This window comes from Engraulis encrasicolus, chromosome 17 (assembly GCF_034702125.1).
Source record: "Engraulis encrasicolus isolate BLACKSEA-1 chromosome 17, IST_EnEncr_1.0, whole genome shotgun sequence".
Classification (NCBI taxonomy): domain Eukaryota; kingdom Metazoa; phylum Chordata; class Actinopteri; order Clupeiformes; family Engraulidae; genus Engraulis; species Engraulis encrasicolus.
The window spans coordinates 12,426,326-12,448,852 of record NC_085873.1 but is presented as its reverse complement, the minus strand read 5'-3'; the positions used below and the strand labels follow the sequence as shown (position 1 = coordinate 12,448,852).

The 22,527-nt window shown below is 44.7% G+C and overlaps 1 protein-coding gene across 1 annotated transcript in view; it reads left to right on the top strand.

The window, feature by feature from the left end:
• The first annotated feature begins 522 nt into the window (after positions 1-522).
• The window catches only part of LOC134467629 (testican-2-like), a 99,588-nt gene continuing 77,583 nt past the window's right edge, over positions 523-22,527 (top strand). The window contains exons 1-2 of the mRNA XM_063221467.1: positions 523-620; positions 1,289-1,487. Coding sequence (XP_063077537.1) covers positions 523-620; positions 1,289-1,487 — 297 coding nt within the window. The remainder of the gene's footprint in view (positions 621-1,288; positions 1,488-22,527) is intronic.

Genomic DNA, 22,527 nt, shown 5'->3' with positions numbered 1-22,527 from the left:
GTTCGCTTCCGATAAATGTGTCAGCTTAGTGTAATGTTATGCAATTAGGCCTACTCTTCTTGTTGTGCTCTTGTGTTTCAGTCCAGGGGTGGAGCTGTGCTGGTACCTGGGACAAGACATTGCAAAGAGGACTCAAGGAAAATAGGCTACCCATCACATTTCATTTCATCGTATGAATAGGCCTATGAATAATAATAAAAAAAATACATTGATCATTTCTTGTGCTTTATTTAAATCTTAATGATGTCAATTATTAAGCAAACAATCTTTTACATGGCTGGATTAGATTCTGAATCAGTGGGTGTTGGAAATGTGTTAAATGTGACTGCGCACTGATGACCAGTGACTTGAATAATTGAAATGGGGTTTGTCATCCCTAACGGTCACTCCGTTCACTAGCCCTCGGTGGCACCCAACAAAGGATGTGGCACGTGACGAGAGATCTACACTTTCATCCTCACTGCTGTCTAACGGTCCTTGGGTTTCTTGCCTGGACTCGAGCTCGCGATTATTCCCTGATTTATGGCCGTTATTAATAACGCCGCTGTGCTGTCGGCAGCCAGGGGCCTGTGTCGCGTACCCACACATCGGCGCTCGAGCTTGGCAAGATGCCCAAACCTGTAAATCCTACCTTTTTTTCCGGAGATCTCGTGCCGAACGTGTCAACGCCTGTTGTATGTGTGTGTGAGGGCAGTGGTGAACAAATCAAAGTTACCTGTATCCAAAAAGACCTTCACCAAGGTAGCCTAACAGTCTTGGCACCACGAATCGAAACGGAATAGCGTTGTAGCCTGTGAACAGGCTGCACTTGATATTTATTTCAACAAGGTTGCTGAGGCACCTTTCCAGGCGATAAATGATTGATGGTGGTGTAGTTATTCAGCACCAAAGGGAAACTGCTGTATTGAAATTCGCCGGGTCTATTGCCGAGGTGACTGGCCAAAAGTGAGAATTTTTGAGAAGGGGACAGAAGTGGGAAATTAAACTAAGCAGTTACCAGCGCTTTGGTTGTCATTGTCAAGTGCCTTTCTTGACGCAGGATATTTGCCGGCAGTCTCTCTCTCTCTCTCTCTCTCTCTCTCTCTCTCTCTCTCTCTCTCTCTCTCTCTCTCTCTCTCTCCGCTCGCTCGTCCACTCCGCCTCCCCCTCGCCTTCTCCTCCTACGGTGCGCCTGGGAGTGATAGCTCAGTTATCAGGTAGCAACGAGCACGGACTTGCTAAGGTCGTGGAGAAGACAACGTTGTAATCGGAGGAGGGTGTTAACAGATAAAAAAATCTTCTGAGCTAGCTCGCTGTTATCAACGGTCGGAATGAGAAATTTCGCGTACCTACTGGTGCCACTCCTGGCGTTGGTGTCCACGGCGCGGTCGGATGCAAAGACGGGGAAGGAGGCTGAAAATGCAGGGAATTTTATGGAGGATGAGCAATGGTTGTCAACCATCTCACAATACAGTCGCAAGATTAAACACTGGAATCGCTTCAGAGACGTGAGTTGGCCATTTTCCAAGCTACTCCTCCGACACAACCAGATTGTTTGTTTACCAATAAGCATTGCTACTAAGATGCGAGCTCGCGGGCTACGGTTGTGGCATTTAGCCCACCTCACTGCCTGCGAGTGCCTGTCATCAGGGGATGAGGATAAGGGTTATATGAGCGGTGCAAGATAGCGCACCACCGAATCACGTATCGCGCTGGTTAGTGTTTTACGCACTAAAATAGGCTCGTTTTCAACATTGTGTTCGGACACGTTTTGTCAGACATGTCCAAAGGCTTAAAAGCCGCGACCAGATGAGGATAGAATGAAGCGTAATGTAGGCATCCAAGGATGCATGTGACTTTGTAGTCTCATGATGTAGAACAACTTCAGTTTCTGAATATTGAAAAAATATTGAAGTTGGGAAGGGCTATTAGTAGCATAGGCTTCAAGTTATTTATCAGGACGCACTGAAACGTGTGTTATCTGAGAAATAGTTCGCAAATAATTTAGTGCTCTATTGGTAATTATATCCACGAGGTGATATATCTGCTTGTCAGATTCTGATTAGGCCCTAATGGATGCATGTTGCACGGGACTGGATATGTTAATGTGGAAATATCCTACAGCCACACCCGACACTAATATTAAGTAATGGATTTAGGAGTGACCCGTCGTCAATTAGGCTGGCAGAACATCTCTCAGTGTGTGTGTGTGTGTGTGTGTGTGTGTGTGTGTGTGTGTGTGTGTGTGTGTGTGTGTGTGTGTGTGTGTGTGTGTGTGTGTGTGTGTGTGTGTGTGTGTGTGTGGCAGAGGTGCTGGTGGGGAGATGGGTGATCACTGAGGAGGCAAAATTACAATCTTGACTGCTTTGTCAGTAGATAATGACACCATAAAATCCAGGATAATAGGCTGCATTCTCCTGCATGGAAGAAACTAAGAATTCATGATAACCCCCATACGGCCATTAGCCATCACCTTTAGCCTACACCCCTAAAACTTCCAATGTTTTCTTTTTGTTTATTTTTTATTTCATTTCATATTATTATTAGTTTTTAAATTCCAAAATAATGGAATGAAATGCCATTTTGACAACAAAACTGTAATATTAAAATTGCCCTTCAAATTATTGTTTTGAAATCTACCATAATATAGCCTAATGCGCGCCTAATTTTAGGTCTCTGTGTATAGGCTACATTTCTCTACATACCAAGGCAACACATTGAGGCAGTGGTGCTATTTTCAGTGACAGCTACAGTTATAGGACAAGGCTGTATGATAATGAGACCACATAACCTATCTGGAGGTATGGCGGATGGCATGGTACACTGGCCTCCAGCAATAAGCACATACTAGTATGTAGGCTATATATGCTGGGAATAGATTCAATAAGCACATACTAGTATGTAGGCTATATATGCTGGGAAGAGATTAGAGCTGATTAGAATATCTGTTCTATTCTATTCTATGATGGTCTATTCTATTCTTTTCTATTCTATTCTATTATGTTTTATTCTATTCTATTCTATTCTATTCTATTCTATTCTATTCTATTCTATTCTTTTTTATAGCCTGTGCATATATTCCCCTCTCTCTCTCTCTGCTATAGCATAGAGGCCTCCAGTCATCCTCCAGAAATAAGCATATAGACTGGCCATATCGCTGTCTCTTTCTGCCCAGGGTTGTACCAAGGTGTTTGGGGGCCCTAGGAAAAGAGGCGGTTGGGGCCCCTTTCCTCTCTTCAAACTATAGGCCTATGGGAGGGCCCCCCTTTAAGAGAGACTCCAATAGCAGTGTCATTGCCCTTCTTGATTAGTGAATTTAAGAAGTTAAAAAATAGCAAAAATGAAGTCTGCAACACCAAGCTCCCATTTATTTTAATGTGGCGTTTCGGGCAGCATACCCTTCAAGGCTATGTATTATTTGTACCCGATTTTCTATTTTTTGACTTTGCTAGTACCCATTTTGAGACAGATGTGCACATTTTTTTTTTCTTTTTAAAACTGGAATTTAGGAAGCTGTCATTGCTGTGATTTAAATACAAGTAGCCTACATAACAAGTCATTACCAGGGCCCCCCTTTTCAGCTGCGGGCCCTGGGCGATTGCCTAGTTTGCTTGGCTGGTTGTGACAGGCCTGCCTCTGCTATGGCCTACAGGCTACGCTTCACTGCCATGCTGTTACAGTACCAGCCCGCCTGGCCTGCCCTGCCTCTGAGAGGAGAGGAGAGGAGAGGAGAGGAGAGGAGTTGCTCAAGCAGAAATGACTGGCTCCGAATTGGTCTGAAATCACACAAGAACAGGAGTGTGTGTGTGTGTGTGTGCGTGTGCGTGTGTGCGTGTGTGCGTGCGTGCGTGCGTGCGTGCGTGTGTGTGAGATAGAGTGAGGGAGAGTGAGAGAGGAGGTGGGTGGGGGTGTTTGGGATTCTAGATGCTTACTTACTTCATTCGTAGAATTCAGCCTGCTAGCCGCACCGGAAGAAAATGAGCTTAAGAACTGTTTGCATAAATCCGAGAGCTTAGATTACATAAAGCAAGTGGAAGATGTAGACATGATTGTATGGTGACTGTCGGCCATTGGTGTTTTTATATGAAATAGCAACACATGACCAAATTGGAATTCAATTTTTTTGATGCATATGCATGCACTCACACATGCGTGCGCACACACATGCTCACTCACACACACACACACACACACACACACACACACACACACACACACACACACACACACACACACACACACACACACACACACACACACACACACACACACACACACACACACACACAAAGTTCATACAGTATGTGCACATAAGGCTCACTGAGATATTTTCTCTTTACGTCTATGTCTGTCTCTCATGGACACACACACATACACAAAAAGAAATCCCATCTGTGAAAGTGTGTGTGTGTGTGTGTGTGTGTGTCTGAGAGAGAGAGTGAGAGAGAGAGGATGCGTCTGTGCAAGTGTGCTGTCTACATCTGTCCCTGACTTGCACACCACCACTTCCAGCAGCAGCAGCAGTGTTCTGACCTGGGCCTTGAGTATCATCAGCACTGGGTCATCAATACGTATTGATCCCTCTCTCTGCTACCCTGCATATAAAATGTGCCTTCTCATACTGTACAGTGACCCAGCACTACACACACACACACACACACACACACACACACACACACACACACACACACACACACGTACAGTTACATGTTGTTACATGTTGTTAATGTTGTTGTAGGAGTCCTGTAGTCCTTTTCTGCCCACCAGATTAGAACTGTTGATGACACACAGGACAGTGTTTGTGGCCCCTTTGGCTGTTTCTCTGAGGAAGCATACGAATTTGTCTGTAAAAGTGGATCTACCGGTACTCTACTTACTTACATACTAGTTCCACTGGAATTCATTGTAGTCCATTTGTGGGCTGTGGTACTACTGTTCTTGCCATGGTTAACCTCATTTCTTATTTTTGTTTGCAACTCCTCCAGTAGGATACAGCTAGACTGGGTGAAAGCCGACTGTTGACTGTTAAACTGCTGACAATAATAATTACTGCTTGAAATTTTAAAAATACTGTATCGTACTGGATAACCGTACTGTACACCGTGACACTGTGAGGCTTTCCAACTTCTCATCCAACTCTGCTGATGTTGCCACAGAGGCACACTTTGTTGCCTATCACCTCATGTCAAAGCTGGTATCATAGTGAATTGCTGAACCAAATCTTTTCTACAACCTGTGACCATTTCCTTCTCGTAACTTCAGAATGACCAGCAATTCATGTATTATGCCCTTTAAACATGGGATTTTGACATGGTTATGTCTTTAGCACTCCTTGCAAATTTTTGGAATTTTGTGTAGGATGCTTTCTAAACACATTCAACACAACGTTTCAAAATTACCGCGATAATACAGAAAACCGTGATAATGTTGGTCACACAATAACCGTGAGGTTAAATTCTCATGCTGTGACACCCCTAGCGGCATGTATTTATTCATTGACATTTTGTAAACGTGTTGATTCTCATAGCAATGTGGGACAAATTGCGTCCTGTTTCAGCTCAATACGGAACCCGTACTTTTTGTTTCCAAATACGAGACGATTCCGTATTTCAAGGGACGGTTGGCAACCCTAGTGTAGTGTAGAGAGGGGTTGGATTTGACTGGGCTAGTAAAGAGGTAGGTGTTCATTTTTCTGCTGTAACGGTTGTGGCAGCGTGAGGGATTTCTCGTGGTGTCGACAGCCAGAAGAGCTCTTATCTGCAGACACACACACACACACACACACACACACACACACTTATCTGCAGCTCAAGTGAGGCTTCGTTGGATTTACAGGTGAATGAGTTCTGATAGGTGGGCCTCAGTAGACTGGGAAATGGTAGACTACACACACGCGCACACGTACGCACGCACGCACACACGCACACACACACACACACAGCTTCCAAACACATATACTGTAGCACACAAACACACACACACACACACACCTACTCACACACACCCACACATCACTGAAAAAAACAGCTCACACAGACAGACTCACAAAAAGAGCTTTCTTTCTCTCCCTCTCTATAACCTGCACGCACACACGCACACACGCATGTGCGCAAGCACGCGTACACAAACACGCACACACACAGGCTCAGTGCCGTTTCATCTCTCAGCAGGCGTGAAGAACTCTGTCAGGTTTCTTCATTCATTCTCCACCTGCGCCCTCTGCCCTCGCCTGACACGCACGCACGCACGCACGCACGCACGCACGCACGCACGCACTCTACATCACACTCCTCAGCGGGTCGCCTGCCACACCATCACACATACACGTACAAACAAACACACACACACATGCACGCATGGACACACACACACACACACACACACACACACACACACACACACACACACACACACACAGTCGCCCCCCACACCACCCTGCCCCTCCTCCTCAGCAGACCGCCTGCCACACACACATGCCTACACGCATGGACACACACACACACACACACACACACCCTCCTCATTCTATCCAGCAGATCTGCTGCCCTTGACAACCTATTGTGAAACAAAATGTTGAAAATCAGAATGGAGAATGGGGAATGGACGGGCTGTGTGCTGATCTGAATAGGCCCTCAAGGGCGAAATTCCACCGGCTGACACCGGATTTGTTTTGCTTCTCCTGAACTTTTTTTATTGTATACAATGTACAATATACGGACTTCTAAATGTTGTAAATGGATGAAAAAAATACATCAAGAAAGATAAACCCATCAAGTTTGGACTCAGTTATGCATCCGAGAATGACTCATTCCTGAAGTGTGTGCGTGTGCGTGTGCGTGTGCGTGCATGCTTGCGTGTGCGTGCGGTTGAGAATGGTCTGCTGCTTTTCGACGACTGCACCCATAATTCCATATGTGCCATACTGCACTGCAATGCATATTAGCACACGTCAGAAGCATTTTCAAATGACAGGCTCGCGCGGTGTCGCCCCATCATAGCTTCTTTTAGTGAATTGCACTTAATTGCCTACAGCGCTGCCGTTTTGTTTTGGGTGTCAAACAAACTAGTATCACACTCTCGAACATGCTGTCAAAGTCAGCTGTCAGACCTCATATTCAGCTGTAGCCTTAACAGATTGCTTGTGCGCAGGGACGCACAGACGCACGCAAACGCACACATGCACATATGCTCACATGCTCTCACACCCGCACAATTACTCTCTCTCTCTCCCTCTCTCTGTTGCTCTCTCTCCTCTCTCTCTCTCTCTCTCTCTCTCTCTCTCTTACACATACACACACACACACACACACTTTTTAATAGACAAGACATCTTTTTTCCTGCCGTTTCTAGTGAAATCTGTTTCCCTTCGTGCCAGCAGAACGTGTGATGAGACCTATCAACTATACATAGAGATTTGACAGCCAGACAGATGCTAGAGTTGTCTGTGTGTGTGCCCCCGTCTTACTGAACTCGCAACAGATACATAGCACGTCATTCAATTGCAATACAGCAGAATTGTGAGATGAATATATCAGTCCTGTTGAGACGCACTGACAGAGCAGAAAAACAACAACACAAAAAAAGGGAGTACAAAAAAAAAGAGAATGTGCTGTTATTGTGCTTTCTATTATTCTTTTTTTTCTCTGCATGGAAAAGCAAGATGCAGTTTTTTTTTACAGAATGTGTGCAATATCTCCCTTACAAATCACAAGGTTACAATGACAACGCAATGTACGCGGAAAGAAAGAAAATGAAAAAATAATAAAAAAATACTGAAAGAAAGAAAGGAAGGAAAACAGGCAGAGCTGCACCAAAGTGACAGACCAATTTTATTCCCTGCTTAATGAATAACCTTGGGACTGTTGCTGATTACAAGCCCATCCAGAGAGAGAGAGAGACTCATTATTGGTAGTTTTGACTAACAGAGTGGAAAGAAACGACCTCTGAACGTAGAAAGATCAGGAAGTGTGCTCAACACCTTCTAATGCACTACACTGGGTGCTTAGCTTTGCCGATGAATAAACTCAAACTTGAAAAATTAATGAATAAAGTAGCACGCGTCAGATGTCTTTCTGACTTTTTAAACTTTTTTTCTACAGTAGTATTCAAGAATCCACCTCTAGCTTCTAACTTCATCCAAACAACTGACTGTCCTATTGCTCTATACAAAAAGAGATGTTCTTGTTTTTCGTAAAAGAGTGAACTGTAATTGTTGGGTCGTCAGTTCTCATCCTCCTGATGCCACCCTGTGAAGCTCTGCTCTGCTCTGCTCTGCCCCCCCCCCCCCACACACACACACACACACACACACACACACACACACACACTCTTCTTGGCAGGCACACCTGTTCTCCAGCTGAATCTTTAATGAAGGGATATGACTACATCTTCAACACACACACACACACACACACACACACACACACACACACACACACACACACACACACACACACACACACACACACACACACACACACACACACACCTCCATCCCATATCCTGCTCCTACCCCCATTATCGCTTCGCAAATGGCTGCTCTCACCTTCCTCCTCTTGTCTTTTTAAATATTTAAAATGTGTCTAAGTGTCACCATCAGCAGGCTACCTGAGGACTCCTGTGGTGGGTGCCTGTGTGGCACGTTAGTGAGTCCGAGTCATTAATTCTGTTTTGTTGTAATGTTTTTTTTTCTCTTTACCTGGCATGTCAGAAGTTACACCATTGAAACATGTCAGGTAGGCTAAAGGAAAAAAAAAACGTTGACGCCTTAAACAAAAGAAAATGAGTGACTATAGGTTTAACAAGAAGACATTGTTAACGTAATACACATAATACACGTAATACATGTAGGCCTAGGTAATGTACAAAATGTACGCAATGAACATTATACATCGTTAACTGTATGGTTAATGCTCACTTCTTGGAACTATTTTGGAACTATGTCAAGGGCAATTTCAGTGTCAAAGTCTCCATGAGCCGCCATCTTTGTAAAAATGGAACACAGAGGTCAGTGGGATTAGCCTAACTCTTTCCATGGCTCGTTTTTTTTGGGACCTATGCAAATCAAGATTCAAAAATCCACCTCTAGCTTATTTCATCCAAACAACGGACTGTCCTGCTCTATACAAAAACAATTCCTTCCACTGTCTGAGGCAGACATGTTCTCGTTTTCGGAAAACACACACACACACTCTTCCACACACTTCAATCTGCTATACCCTTGTTTGTGTCCTTTCATCTCCTCATGCAGTATTTCCTCTTCAGTCCTGAAATATTGATTCTTTTCCCCCCAAACCATCATCAGCGTTTGTTTGGCTGAAGACAACTGTGTCAGGGAAACTGAGGGGTTGTCAAACTGACATCATCATTTTCATCCTCCTCCTCCTCCTCCTCCTCCTTCTCCTCCTCCTCCTCCTCGTCCTCCTTCTCCTCCTCCTCCTCCTCCTCCTCGTCCTCCTTCTCCTTCTCCTCATCATCAATGATGGGCAACCTGGATTCAGAAGCTACAATCCAGGGGCGCATTTCTCAAAACCAAAGTTGCTTACTACATTAGCTACTTTGTTGTTTTCAATGCATTTTTCCATTGGAAACTACCGAAGTTGCTAACAGGCTAACAACTTCTCTTTGGAGAAATGCACCCCAGTGCCAGATATTCCAAAGCCTCTACTTGCCCAGATATTTCAGAAGACCTTGATTACCTGTCAAATTGCCGAATAAAATAGAATAAAATAAAATAAAATTGCTGATTGATGGAGACTGGGATTGCAAACTTAATTGCCCACTGATGGGATTCATAAAGTTTTCTGAATCTGAATCTGAATGAAATAAAGCCAGATCATGGTTGTGGTTCTCAACAGCATAGCTGTTAGTCACTTAGCAACTTGGGTATAGTTGCCAATGGAATATTAGTTTGCAAACAATAAAGTAGCTAATGTATTAAGCAAGTATGGTTTCAAGAAATGCACTCCAGATTGACCGACAACTGCATGACAACTGAGGGGTTATCATTCAGATATCATTATCATCATCCTCTCTCCTCCTCCTCCTCCTCATCATCATCATCATCAATCATCATCATCTATTGAATGGTGCTACTTCATCATTCTAGGTCTTACTTCATATTTTTTGCTGTCACTGTCTGCTAAGGTATACGAGTGTGAGGGGAAGGGTAGGTGAGGGTTTGGCGGATGGACATCCTCCTCATCATCATCATCATTTCCGAGGGTCATTAAATCACACGGACGATGATGTGACTGATCCTGATTAGTCCTGCTACGCGACCGCAGGAATGGGGGGGGGGGCATTCACTCTGCCAATGTCGGCCTGTGCAATGCGGGACAGAAGGGCTGTTGACAACCTTGGCTGGATCCAGGACAAAGTCATCTGATAGGCCCCTCTACTTAACACATTCACTACCAAGTCACGTAAAAATATGTTTTGCCTCCCATACATTGGCTCCCAAACCGTAAAATTAAAGTCTAAACCTCAGATGCACTATACCATTCGAGTAGCCACGCAATGTGGTCGGGGCCTTGGCTGAAATGGCTTGGGCACTGACAGGCCGGAGACCCGGGTTCAGCTCCGTCCCAAGCTTTTTCCTGTTCCTGCCCTATCTCTCTCTGCTATAGTGCATCATCCCAACTCATCAATTTCTGACTACCTTTGACCAGACAGCAACTTCTGGCGTCTAAGGTATTCTCTTGACGTCAAAAAATAATGTGCCTCAAAAACGCACCCTTGTGGCAGCTTAAGTTCACTGATGGTTAGGGTTAGTGAAAGGTCTAGGTTTAGGCGATCTCATCAACATGCGACGTGGCAGGTATGCCAACGACGTCGACAGTTGCCGTCTGTTCATTGGTGGTCGGAAATTGTCGAGTTGGGGTGAGACTCTGTTGCTCTCTGCCATTACTTTCCTGTTTCCTCTAATACTGTCATGTCCAATAAAGGCAAGAAAAACCCCAAAATAAAAAAGCCATGCAGTATGAGACAGTACCTTCGTTTCAGAATTTTAGGGCTCATCATTATTTTATTTTATTAAAAGAGCCCCATTAGCTCGTGCCTTAGCAGTTTATTCATCTTCCTGGGCTGAGCTCCAGTCCTCTTAAAATCAAATTCATGTAGAGTTAATTTTGCTTGGTGAATGATTTAACAGATAGGCTGCCGTTCATGCAACCGTAATATCTCAATGCTCACCTTCCATAAAAGTGCTACAGTATACCTGAAGAAAAAAATAATGAGAAATAGCTACATGCACACAGTATTCCAGTTTCAAACGGAATATTGTCAGTCCAAAAAAGGGAGGAAAGAGCAGAGGCTGAGCTGAGATCTGAGAAAAAATATTAAAAAGCCCTTAATATAACATGGCAAATCTGTTTTGAAAAATTTAATATTGTCAGTATACGTCTCGGAGTATTCCATTGGAAAAGCATTCTGAAAGTATCGCCCCCCTCAGTGATTGTTGCCCGCTCCTCGGTTGATTGCTATATCGTCGGACGTGTATATTGTTTTTCAATCCACTAAATGCTTATCAATATTTTCCGCTGGGCAATGCCTACATCATCATAAAACAGCATCGGCCCAATACTGTGATGACCTGGACTGTGCTGCTCTATATATTGACATACAGTAGCAAAGACCTTAACCACCAGTATGTAGCGGTGTGTGTGTGTGTGTGTGTGTGTGTGCGCGCCAGCTGTACGAGCTTTTTCATTAACCCTATTGCAATCATGATTTCACATGGGAACCAACATCTTGTCAGTGCTCCTCTCCATTCTAATCCCAAAGCAGGCATGAAGCGTACAAAATATCTTGCTCAGTGCAATACATGTCTCTCTCTCTCTCTCTCTCTCTCTCTCTCTCTCTCTCTCTCTCTCTCTCTCTCTCTCTCTCTCTCTCTCTCTCTCTCTCTCTCTCTCTCTCTCTCTCTGCAGTTGTGTGTGGCTATGTACAGTATATGGATCTGTGCTTCTGTGTTTGTGTTTGTATTTCTGATGTTGTAAAGTGTGTGTATATGCATGTGTATGCGGGGCAGTCATGGGTAACTGGTTAGGGTGTCAGACTTGTAGCCCAAAGGTTGGCGGTTTGACTCACCCACCAGGTTGGTGGGGAGAGTTAATAACAAGTGCTCTCCCCTATCCTCTTCCATGACAGAGGTAGCCTGAGCATGGTATACCATCCTACCGTTTCGGGCTGCCCACTAGCACAGGTCAGGCATAAATTAAATTTTGTTGTGTGCACTGAGCACTGTGTGCTGTGGAGTGCTGTGTCACAATGACAATGGGAGTTTCCCAGGTGGGCTTTCACTTCACTCTCACATGTGAAATCTAAAAGCCCCACATGTACCCTCTTTCTCCTGTAGACATGAGCGGCAGTGTCCAGACGTGTGTGTGTGTGTGTGTGTGTGTGTGTGTGTGTGTGTGTGTGTGTGTGTGTGTGTGTGTGTGTGTGTGTGTGTGTGTGTGTGTGTGTTTGACCTGACCTGTGGTGTCCAGACAGCTGTGCCCCTGTGTAACGTTTTCATGTTGTGGCACGCTGGGCCATGCTAGGGCCTTTGTGTGTGTGTGTGTGTGTGTGTGTGTGTGTGTGTGTGTGTGTGTGTGTGTGTGTGTGTGTGTGTGTGTGTGTGTGTGTGTGTGTGTGTGTGTGTGTGTGTGTGTGCTGGGCTGTGTCTTGTCGTCTGTTTTATCCTGATCAGGCCCTGGAGGTAATGGGTGTGTGTGTGTGTGTGTGTGTGTGTGTGTGTGTGTGTGTGTGTGTGTGTGTGTGTGTGTGTGTGTGTGTGAGGCCCTGGGGGTAATGGGCATGTTTACTGGGAACAGAAGAGGCAATTAGGGATGAAAAATGAAGATGCACAAAAGAGGCCGATGATTAAACTAGCTACCTTCTTCTCTCTCTCTCTCTCTCTCTCTCTCTCTCTCTCTCTCTCTCTCTCTCTCTCTCTCTCTCTCTCTCTCTCTCTCTCTCTCCTCTCTCTCTCTCTCTCTCTCTCTCTCTCTCTCTCTCTCTCTCTCTCTCTCTCTCTCTCTCTTTCTTTACCTCAGACTCTTGGTGGAGAAATGTGTAAGCTTCCCAATTAGACCGTGTAAGAAAAATAAAAGAGAGCGATTGAATGAGAGAGAGAGAGCAACAGAGGGAGGTGAGATGAGAAGAGAGGAGAGTGTGAAAGGCGGATGCGATAAGGAGAAAGAGAAAGAGAGAGAAAGGGGTAAGAGAAAGATAGAGTTAATGAGAGAGAGAGTCCTCAAAACTCCAATTTGATGAGAGACAGACCTAGAGGGGGGGGCAGAGAGGAGAGCAAGCGCTTGTTTACATCTGAACAAAGCCTGTATGGATACCCAGTCCAACTAAGTGTCCTTCATAAACAGCCAATATTTCAACTGATAGCCTTAAGGGTGTTATTCCTGCGCCTGGTGATAACGACCGCCGGATGAAAGCGTTGTTGTTCAGATCAGACGATGCTCTTCACAGTCTAAAGGACACGCCACATTATTATGGGCTGCAGTTGCTACGGGAAACGGGTTGCTTCATTGATGTTTTTTAGATATTGTTTGTGTGTGTGTGTGTGTTTGCTTGTGTGTGTGTGTGCGCGTGTGTGAGCGTGATCAGAGCACAGGGGGAGAAGAGATTGTAATGACCTATCCTTTCATGTGGATGTTGAAGCACGGTCACAGACACACACGCACACACCCACGCACACACGTGTGCACACAAACACACACATGCACACGCACACGCTCACGCCCACATTTTTGTATTTTTTGCTGGCATACTGTATGCAAAATAGTCAAGGCTCAGTGAAACAGTGTTTTCTTCTTATCAGCTCCAAGATAAGACGACGATCCCAGTGTTTCCCACAGAAATTTTGGAAACTATGGGGGCAGCCAGGGTTTATTTTGTCCGGGGGGGGGGGGGGGGGGGGGGGGGGGGGGGGGGGGGGGGGGGGGGGGGGGGGGGGTTTTTCACACGGGCCTTTTTTTGGGGGGGGGGGGGGGGTTGTATTCTTGCAGCGTAAATGCAAAACGGCAAAACAATGACTACAGTATGACATTGGCGCATGGAGAAACTGTTGGCCTGGGCCTATATTTCAGCCATTTATATTTTGAGAAATAAGGCTACATAAGATTTTACCCATGACTTGTATAATAGTAGTACATTGTCATTGTCAAAAAATGCAGTACAGTGAATAATTTCTGTTTACAACACAGTTTCATTCCTCCCTCATGCAGGGGTCTGGGAAACAATAATAAAACAAAATAGGAGCAGAGATAAGAATTTAAGAGCACTGTGAAATTGTTAACGCATAGACAAAAAGGGTCTTAGAGGGTAGGCTATGCCTTTTCCCCCACACATATCTGTAGGCGTACACATTCTACATGAGGGGTGCTGGTCACAGGGCCAGTTTTTTCCAAATTCCTCCCATTAAAAGGGCTGAACAACATATTACACATTTATGTCTATATTCACATTCATTACACATTAATTTCTATATGCAGCCCGATGTCTCCTCTGCTGTGTCAATGAAGGTCTGTCACCAAACGCATTACAACTGTAAAACAAAGCCTAGGGAGTGTTAGTAAACTCATCCCAACTGTCCCTTCTCTGAAGGTTTTTTATATTGCTCCCAAACCCAAGTAAACTACAACAACTTGACTAGGCTTTTGATCCCTGTCTTTCAAGCACTTGTGGTTCTCTCTATAGCAGGGGTGCCCAACCTTTTTTTAACCAAGATCTACTTTTGAAGTTGAAGGTCTGCCGCGATCTACCAAGTCAAATTCAAGGATGTCAGTATGAACATCTAAGACCACCATTTATTAATCACCATTATTATGAACAAAATGTTTTCAGTAGGTTACTATGGCCGTATCTTTTCAGTGTGTTTTTAAAGTGTGTTTGGCACTTTGTGACTTGTGAATAGCCTATCTTTACAAAGCAATGCAGCACTGATAGTATGCAGAGATAATTTCAGTCATACACAAGTCATAAACAACTGAAACAATTTCAAAATGATAAACATTTGGTATATAAAAGGCACATAGGCCCTATTTCTAAAATATGATGAAGCATTATCATGCCTTCAGTGGTATAGGCTACAAATTAAAAAGGGCTCAGAAATTCACCAATTGTTATGGGTAAATAGTAGATAGTAGGCTACTATGAGAGAGAGAGAGAGAGAGAGAGAGAGAGAGAGAGAGAGAGAGAGAGAGAGAGAGAGAGAGAGAGAGAGAGAGAGAGAGAGAGAGAGAGAGAGAGAGAGAGAGCAATGAGAGAACTCATTGGATTGGTTAACACCCCTGTTAAGTGTGACTTCTTCTATGAAGGTTTTTTTTTTCAGCTCTCTGGGACAGTAGCACAGCAAAGGCTTTCTATTGTGAGTTTGGCCAATCGTTTTGTCCACAACTGAAGCAAGAAACAGCACAAATTGAAGTGAATTCCATACATGTCAACAACTAACATTTCCCTTACACGCGGCACGCGATGTAAACGCAGTTAGCGATGATGCATGCGACTAGCGATTTGGACGAAGATCCTCGCATATCGGCGTGTCATAACGCATCGTTGCGCACATGTTCTGTTACTCACCCGATGTTACACGTGTGCACACATGAATCAACTTTATTATATGGTTGTGACGTCATCTGTCGAATGCTCCATTCATTTCAACGGGGCTCCCCAACGTTCGGACGTCTGTTATTTTTCGATAACGGACGGGTTGGTCTATAACAGACCGCTGTCAATGGCAACAAGACTTTTCACTGCTAAAGCGACTTTTCAACAAGACTCTAATCAGCTGCTGTGATAGACAGCACCCGTTGTCCTGGCTACCGCTGTCAATGGCAACAAGACGTTCACTGCTAAAGCCACTGGCTTGTATAGGCCTACAAGTCAGTGGCTAAAGCGAATGTTTCATATCACTCCGCAGGGGGTCCGGTCTTTTGTCACTCTAATCAGCTGCTGTGATAGACAACACCTGTTGTCCTGGCTAGCCTACCTAGCTGTTGCCTAACGGTGTTCCACAACGGCACTGTTTTGTTTTGCGCAGCAACAATCTTAACATTAAATAGGTCTAAAGAAATGTCACCGCATGTGTGAATCATTTAAGTATATCCATATAATAAGCGGGTTAACTTTCGGCGAGTCGGTCGCTTTGTGGAATAGCAGCACTTCAGAGAGAACAAGACCCCTCCGCTCCGCGTCGGGGTCTAAAGATTCTCTCTGTCGTGCTGCTATTCCACGGTAGCGACCTTCTCGCCGAACGTTAACCCTTACGTAATACCCTTACGGTCACTTCCTAATGCTTTCCCCTCATTCTGTGTTACCGTGGGACTACTTATCTAACCAATACAGAGTCTAGGCCTATAGGATGTATTTACCTACTCCAGGAGGAAAATGCGAAGGAAATTCAAAATCGTAATTCAAATCGTTTTTAACAAAAACGGATATCGTTAAAATAAAATAAAATAAAAAAAGTAAAAATTTTTTTTTTTTTTTTAAAATTTTTTTTTACATTTTCGTAAACTATGGCGGCCAAATTTAAACTATGGCGGGCCGCCATAGTTTCCTCAATGTATGGGAAACACTGTGATCCTGTTATTTGTCACACAACAAGGGGAAATGTGATCGTGCGACTGGAAGGCAAAAACAGGCAAATCCTCCCACCACATCAAAATGAGGCAAAATCTGGGGATGCTGTGACACACCTGGCCATACAACCATCTCCAAATGTGTTGTCGCCTATCCATCTGTTTGGAATAACTAATTTGCTAATAATCTGACTTTCAATTAATCACTTGGCTTCAGAAGTCACTCATATGAAAGGTACAACCCTCTTGAATTAGGTTTTATGTACAAAATAAATTTCATGCACCAAAGAAAGATTGACCCTTTAATGAACACGGACAGGGCAGAATATGAAAAAAGAAACATGGTGCATAAAGTGAAACATGGTAGGGATTATGAGGAGCTGCATGCATGCTGCAGGTGTTTGAGGGCTTTTATCATTGATTAAATCATGAAGTTAAAAATGTATTGATCTACGAATAGCAAATATGTCACCATCTCTCATTGAACTTCATTGTTTTTCATTGTGTTGCTTTCCATGATTACAACGACCCTAAACATACACCTAAGGCCAACGTTGATTTTCTGAAGAGGTGAGAGTGATTCAGTGATTAAGAATGACACCCGATCTGCGTGTTCGAAGTGTTTTGAAGTGACTTATCTTCTCATTTTCACATTATATTTGATAGATGACAAAACTTTTGTCTTGTGAAAATCTGCCCTGTCTGTGTTCATTAAAGGGTCAATCTTTCTTTGGTGCATGAAATTTATTTTTGTACACAAAACTTCATTCGGGAGGGTTGTAGCTTTCATATGAGTGACTTCTGAAGCCAAGTGATTAATTGAAAGCCAGGTTATTAGCTGTTATTCCAAACAGATGGATAGGCGACAACACTTTTGGAGACGGCTGTTTATGGGCAACAGTGCCTTTGGGGACCCAGGTTCGAATCCGGCCAAGGTCATTTCCCGACCATTCACTGTCATTATCAAATATAGGCACAAAACGCCCACCAAAATATCTTTTAACAAAAGAGGCAAATCCTCCCACCACATCAAAATGAGGCAAAATGTAGGGGTGCTGTGGCGCAACATGCACCTGGTACACCTGGCCATATATGGGCAACAGTGCCTTTGGGGACTCAGGTTCGACTCCGGCCAAGGTCACTTCCCAACCTCTACCCCGTATCTCTCTCGCTTGCTTGCTCCCACTCATTTCTTGTCAACCATTCACTGTCATTACCAAATAAAGGCACAAAACACCCATGAAAATTTATTTTTAACAAAAGAGGCAAATCCTACAACCACATTATGTAAAATGAGGCAAAACAGGCAAAAAAGTCACAAGGCATTAACTCTGCGTCTCTGCTCCGGAGAAGGAAACAGATGAGATTCAAACGAGTCGAGCACTGCGTCAGATTTAGCCATTAAAAAGATGTGCGGGTAAATCTTAGCCTTTTTTCTCCTCGCTGACTTTGATCAGGCAAAGTTGCGAAAATGTCAAGCTGAATAATCAGCAAATTTGCCTCTCTCTCTCTCTCTCTCTCTCTCTCTCTCTCTCTCTCTCTCTCTCTCTCTCTCTCTCTCTCTCTCTCTACCACACAGATGCACACACATCCGCTCTCTCCACACATGCAGACACATTCTCGCTCTCTCTTTCACACACACATGCACACACACGCACGCACGCACACACACACACACACACACACACGCAGCACCAGCTGCCTCCACACACACACACACACACACACACACACACACACACACACACACACACACACACACACACACACACACACACACACACACACCCGCTCTCTGCCAGTTTGCTTGCATTATTAATGGCCCATCAGTGCTGAGAGAGAGAGAGAGAGCTGTGTCTTGGCTCTCTCTCACACACACACACACACACACACACACACACACACACACACACACACACACACACACACACACACACACACACACACACACACACACACACGCCATCAGTGCTGAGAGAGAGATGTGTCTTTGCTCAGGGAGGGAAGCCCGACAAATTCAACCTCCGCTCTGCCACATCTCTGTAGACGAAGATGGAATAGAAGAGTGTGTTTTTTAATTTTCTCTCTCGCTCTGTCTCTGTCTGCCTCTCTCTCTCTCTCTTTCTGTCTGTCTCTCTCTCTCTCTCTCTCTCTCTCTCTCTCTCTCTCTCTCTCTCTCTCTCCCTCTCTCTCTCTCTCCTCTCTTTTTCTTCCCCAAGTAGCCCTATCTTCAGCAGACATCTTGAAATGTGTCTGCCACTGAGTTCACGCCAATGAGGGAGTGTGCATTGACAGATTCAACACATCCTAATCGCCGCGCACACACTTGTTAGATGGAAAAGTCTGCATTTCAGCACAATTTCTATCAGCACAACACACCAATGCAGAAGTATACGAGTATATACCCTCATTACTTCATCTGTTTCAGGCGATACACACCACTAGGGCAGTCATGGGTGAGCGGTTAGGGCGTCAGACTTGCATCCCAGAGGATGCCGGTTCGACTCCTGACCCACCAGTTTGGTGGGGGGTGTAATCAACCAGTGTTCTCCCCCATCCTCACCCATGACTGAGGTACCCTGAGCATGGTACCGTGCCGCCACACTGCTCCCCATGGGTCGCCACTGAGGGCTGCCCCCTTGCACGGGTGAGGCATAAATGCAATTTCGTTGTGTGCAGTGTGCAGTGTTCACTTGTGTGCTGTGGAGTGCTGTGTCACAATGATAATGGGAGTTGGAGTTTCCCAATGGGCTTTCAATTTTTCACTGCAAAGAGGGATTGGGACAGAGTCTACACATTCTAATCACATATAGGTACATCCATACAATATATACAACCAGGGCCTCTGGCAGCTTTGGCCGGGCCCAGGACAAAGTCATCTGAAAAGGCCCCAAACCCAATACTTAGAATGTGGCGAGGAACCAATTATTGGCCCCCACTCTCCCTGGTTCCGGGACAAGTGACCCGTTCGTCCGCCCCTGTCGCCTTCCCTGTATACTAGGTACTATATCTGGTATATCTGGAGTGGGTGAAGTCAGTGCACATATTTGCCATACAATTGCCTGAGCACTCTACGTAATGCAGGTTACTGGAGGCAGGCCCGCCGACAAGGGGGGGGACAAAGGGGTATGTTGTACTGGGCCCAGGGAGATAGGGGGCCCAGAATTGGGTCCCATTTACATTGTATGTATTAGGTAGAGGGCCCTTTCAGATTACTTTGTCCCGGGCCCAGCAAAAGCTGTCAGCGGCCCTGACTGGAGGCATCATCTAGGGTTAAGACAATGGGGCTCTCCTTAAAAATGTACACCATTTTGTGTCTCTCAATGTCAATGACCTGAGCCATTTTACCAAAGATCACTCTTAGCGTTTTTGTCAATTACACCCTGCGCACATATGTTTGTGTAGCCTACCTTGCGTTCAATTCAGATAACTCAAGCCAAGTTGCATGGCGACACATTTGTGCACAAAATGTGCAAATGCACACATACCCTATACAGCATATTCTAGCCTTTAGTCTTTACCACACACACACACACACACACACACACACACACACACACACACACACACACACACACACACACACACACACACACACACACACACACACACACACGCACGCACGCATGCACGTGCACACACACACACACAGAGGTGTTTTGAGGCAAATGCTGATAGACTGAATGAGAGTGTATCACATATAACACCTTCACAGTTGTGTGCTTCTGTTGGTTTGCTGCTGCTGCGTGTTCCCTTGGGAACATGTATTGACATATATGTTGACGTCAGCAGAGACCTGTTGTTGTGGTTTCGCTCTTGTGTGCCGTGCACGCACGCACGCACACACACACACACACACACACACACACACACACACACACACACACACACACACACACACACACACACACACACACACACACACACGCATGCTACCCACGCCACAGGCAAAGAAAATAGCATACAAAGAGATGTATGTATATTAAAATATAGGCCTACAGTAGATGTGTAGATGTATGTGGATGTATAGATGTATTTATTGTGCTTCAGGTTGAAGTTCAAGTTTATATTTTCTCTTTAGAAAACACTACATTTGAAGAGCTCTTTTCCAAAACGCTATATCCACCATTTTTGACTTTTTGCACTTTAATATTGTAATTTGCTGTTAAGAAGTCCTATCATCTAGGTGTGAATTCTTGCCATTCAAATGTTTGGAGAACATACTTTTTAAACCTCTATAAAATGCATTTCATAATGCAATTCAATGGAATGCCCAATACAAAAATTCAATTTCCCAACAATCTATGAAATGGATATATCTCATTTTGGAAAAGAGTTCTTCATTTGTTGATCAGCATGAATTCATGGAATATAGAACACAAATACAGTACAGTACAGGGAGCATGCTCGTTAAGCCATCAGATGCCATTTTCAAACCATACAGCTGTGCCAGAGCATTTTCAGCATGTTGGGTGTTTTTCAACTGCCACAGAGGATTCTACAACTATGCCTGTGTTACAACCACACCATAAAAAATAGAATTGACGTGCTTATGCTTCATTAAGACCAAGCGTTAGGATCCGAAATGGCGCGCTTGAAACGTCATTGGTATCAAGTGAGATAAGGGAAGTCCAATCACTGGCTATTGTTGATGTGCCCTTGAGCAAGACATGTAACACAGCATTACATCAGGGCCTGTAATCAATACTTTTACCTAAATAACTGTAAGTCGCTTTGGATGAAAAGCGTCAGCTTAAGTGTAATGTGATGTAATGTTTACCCCACACAATAAAAATGGAACTGACATGCTTATGCATCATTAGGAAGGAGCGTTAGGATCCGAAATGACGCGTTTGAAGCGGCATTGGTATCAAGTGAGTTAAGGGAAGTTAAATAATGGCTATTGTTGTTGGGTAGTGTTTATTGTTTGCTGCAGCATGTGTGCAAGCTATGTTTCAGCAAAGCACTTGGAGTCTTTTTGAGGGTTCATGTATGCAAACTTAGACTCATATTGTATTACACGTAGATATGTCCTCATCTCTCTCTGTCTCGGTTTCTGTCTCTGTCTCAGTCTCTGTCTCTCTCTCTGTCTCTCTCTCTGTCTGTCTGTCTGTCTGTCTGTCTGTCTGTCTGTCTGTCTGTCTCTCTCTCTCTCTCTCTCTCTCTCTCTCTCTCTCATACACGCACGCACACACACATACACACACACACACACACACACACACACACACACACACACACACACACACACACACACACACACACACACACACGTTCCTGCTAATACATAAGAAGTCCTTATCGGCAGGCTCATTCACAAGACACACACGCAGGCACACACACACACACACACACACACACACACACACACACACACACACACACACACACACACACACACACACACACACACACACACACACACACACACACACACACACACACACACACACACGTTCCAGCTAATACATAAGAAGTCCTTATCGGCAGGCTCATTCACAAGATACACACGCAGGCACACACACGCACACGCACACACACACACACACACACACAACACACACACACACACACACACACACACACACACACACACACACACACACACACACACACACACACACACACACACAGGGAGTCCGTCTTATCTGCTGGAGTCCACCTCAGAGGTGGTTAATTCTTAATGACTCATCTGTTCACAACACCTGGCCTGGCATCAGCACACACACACACACACACACACACACACACACACACACACACACACACACACACACACACACACACACACACACACACACACACACACACACACACACACACACACACACACACACACCTGGCCTGGGTGTTGCTGCTGCTGCAGCATGTCTTTAATGTCTACAGTGGGTGGCTCATTCTTGCTTATACAGCCATCAGCGGATACACACCATCTGATGGATCATTATTGCTGTGAGCACGGACGCGC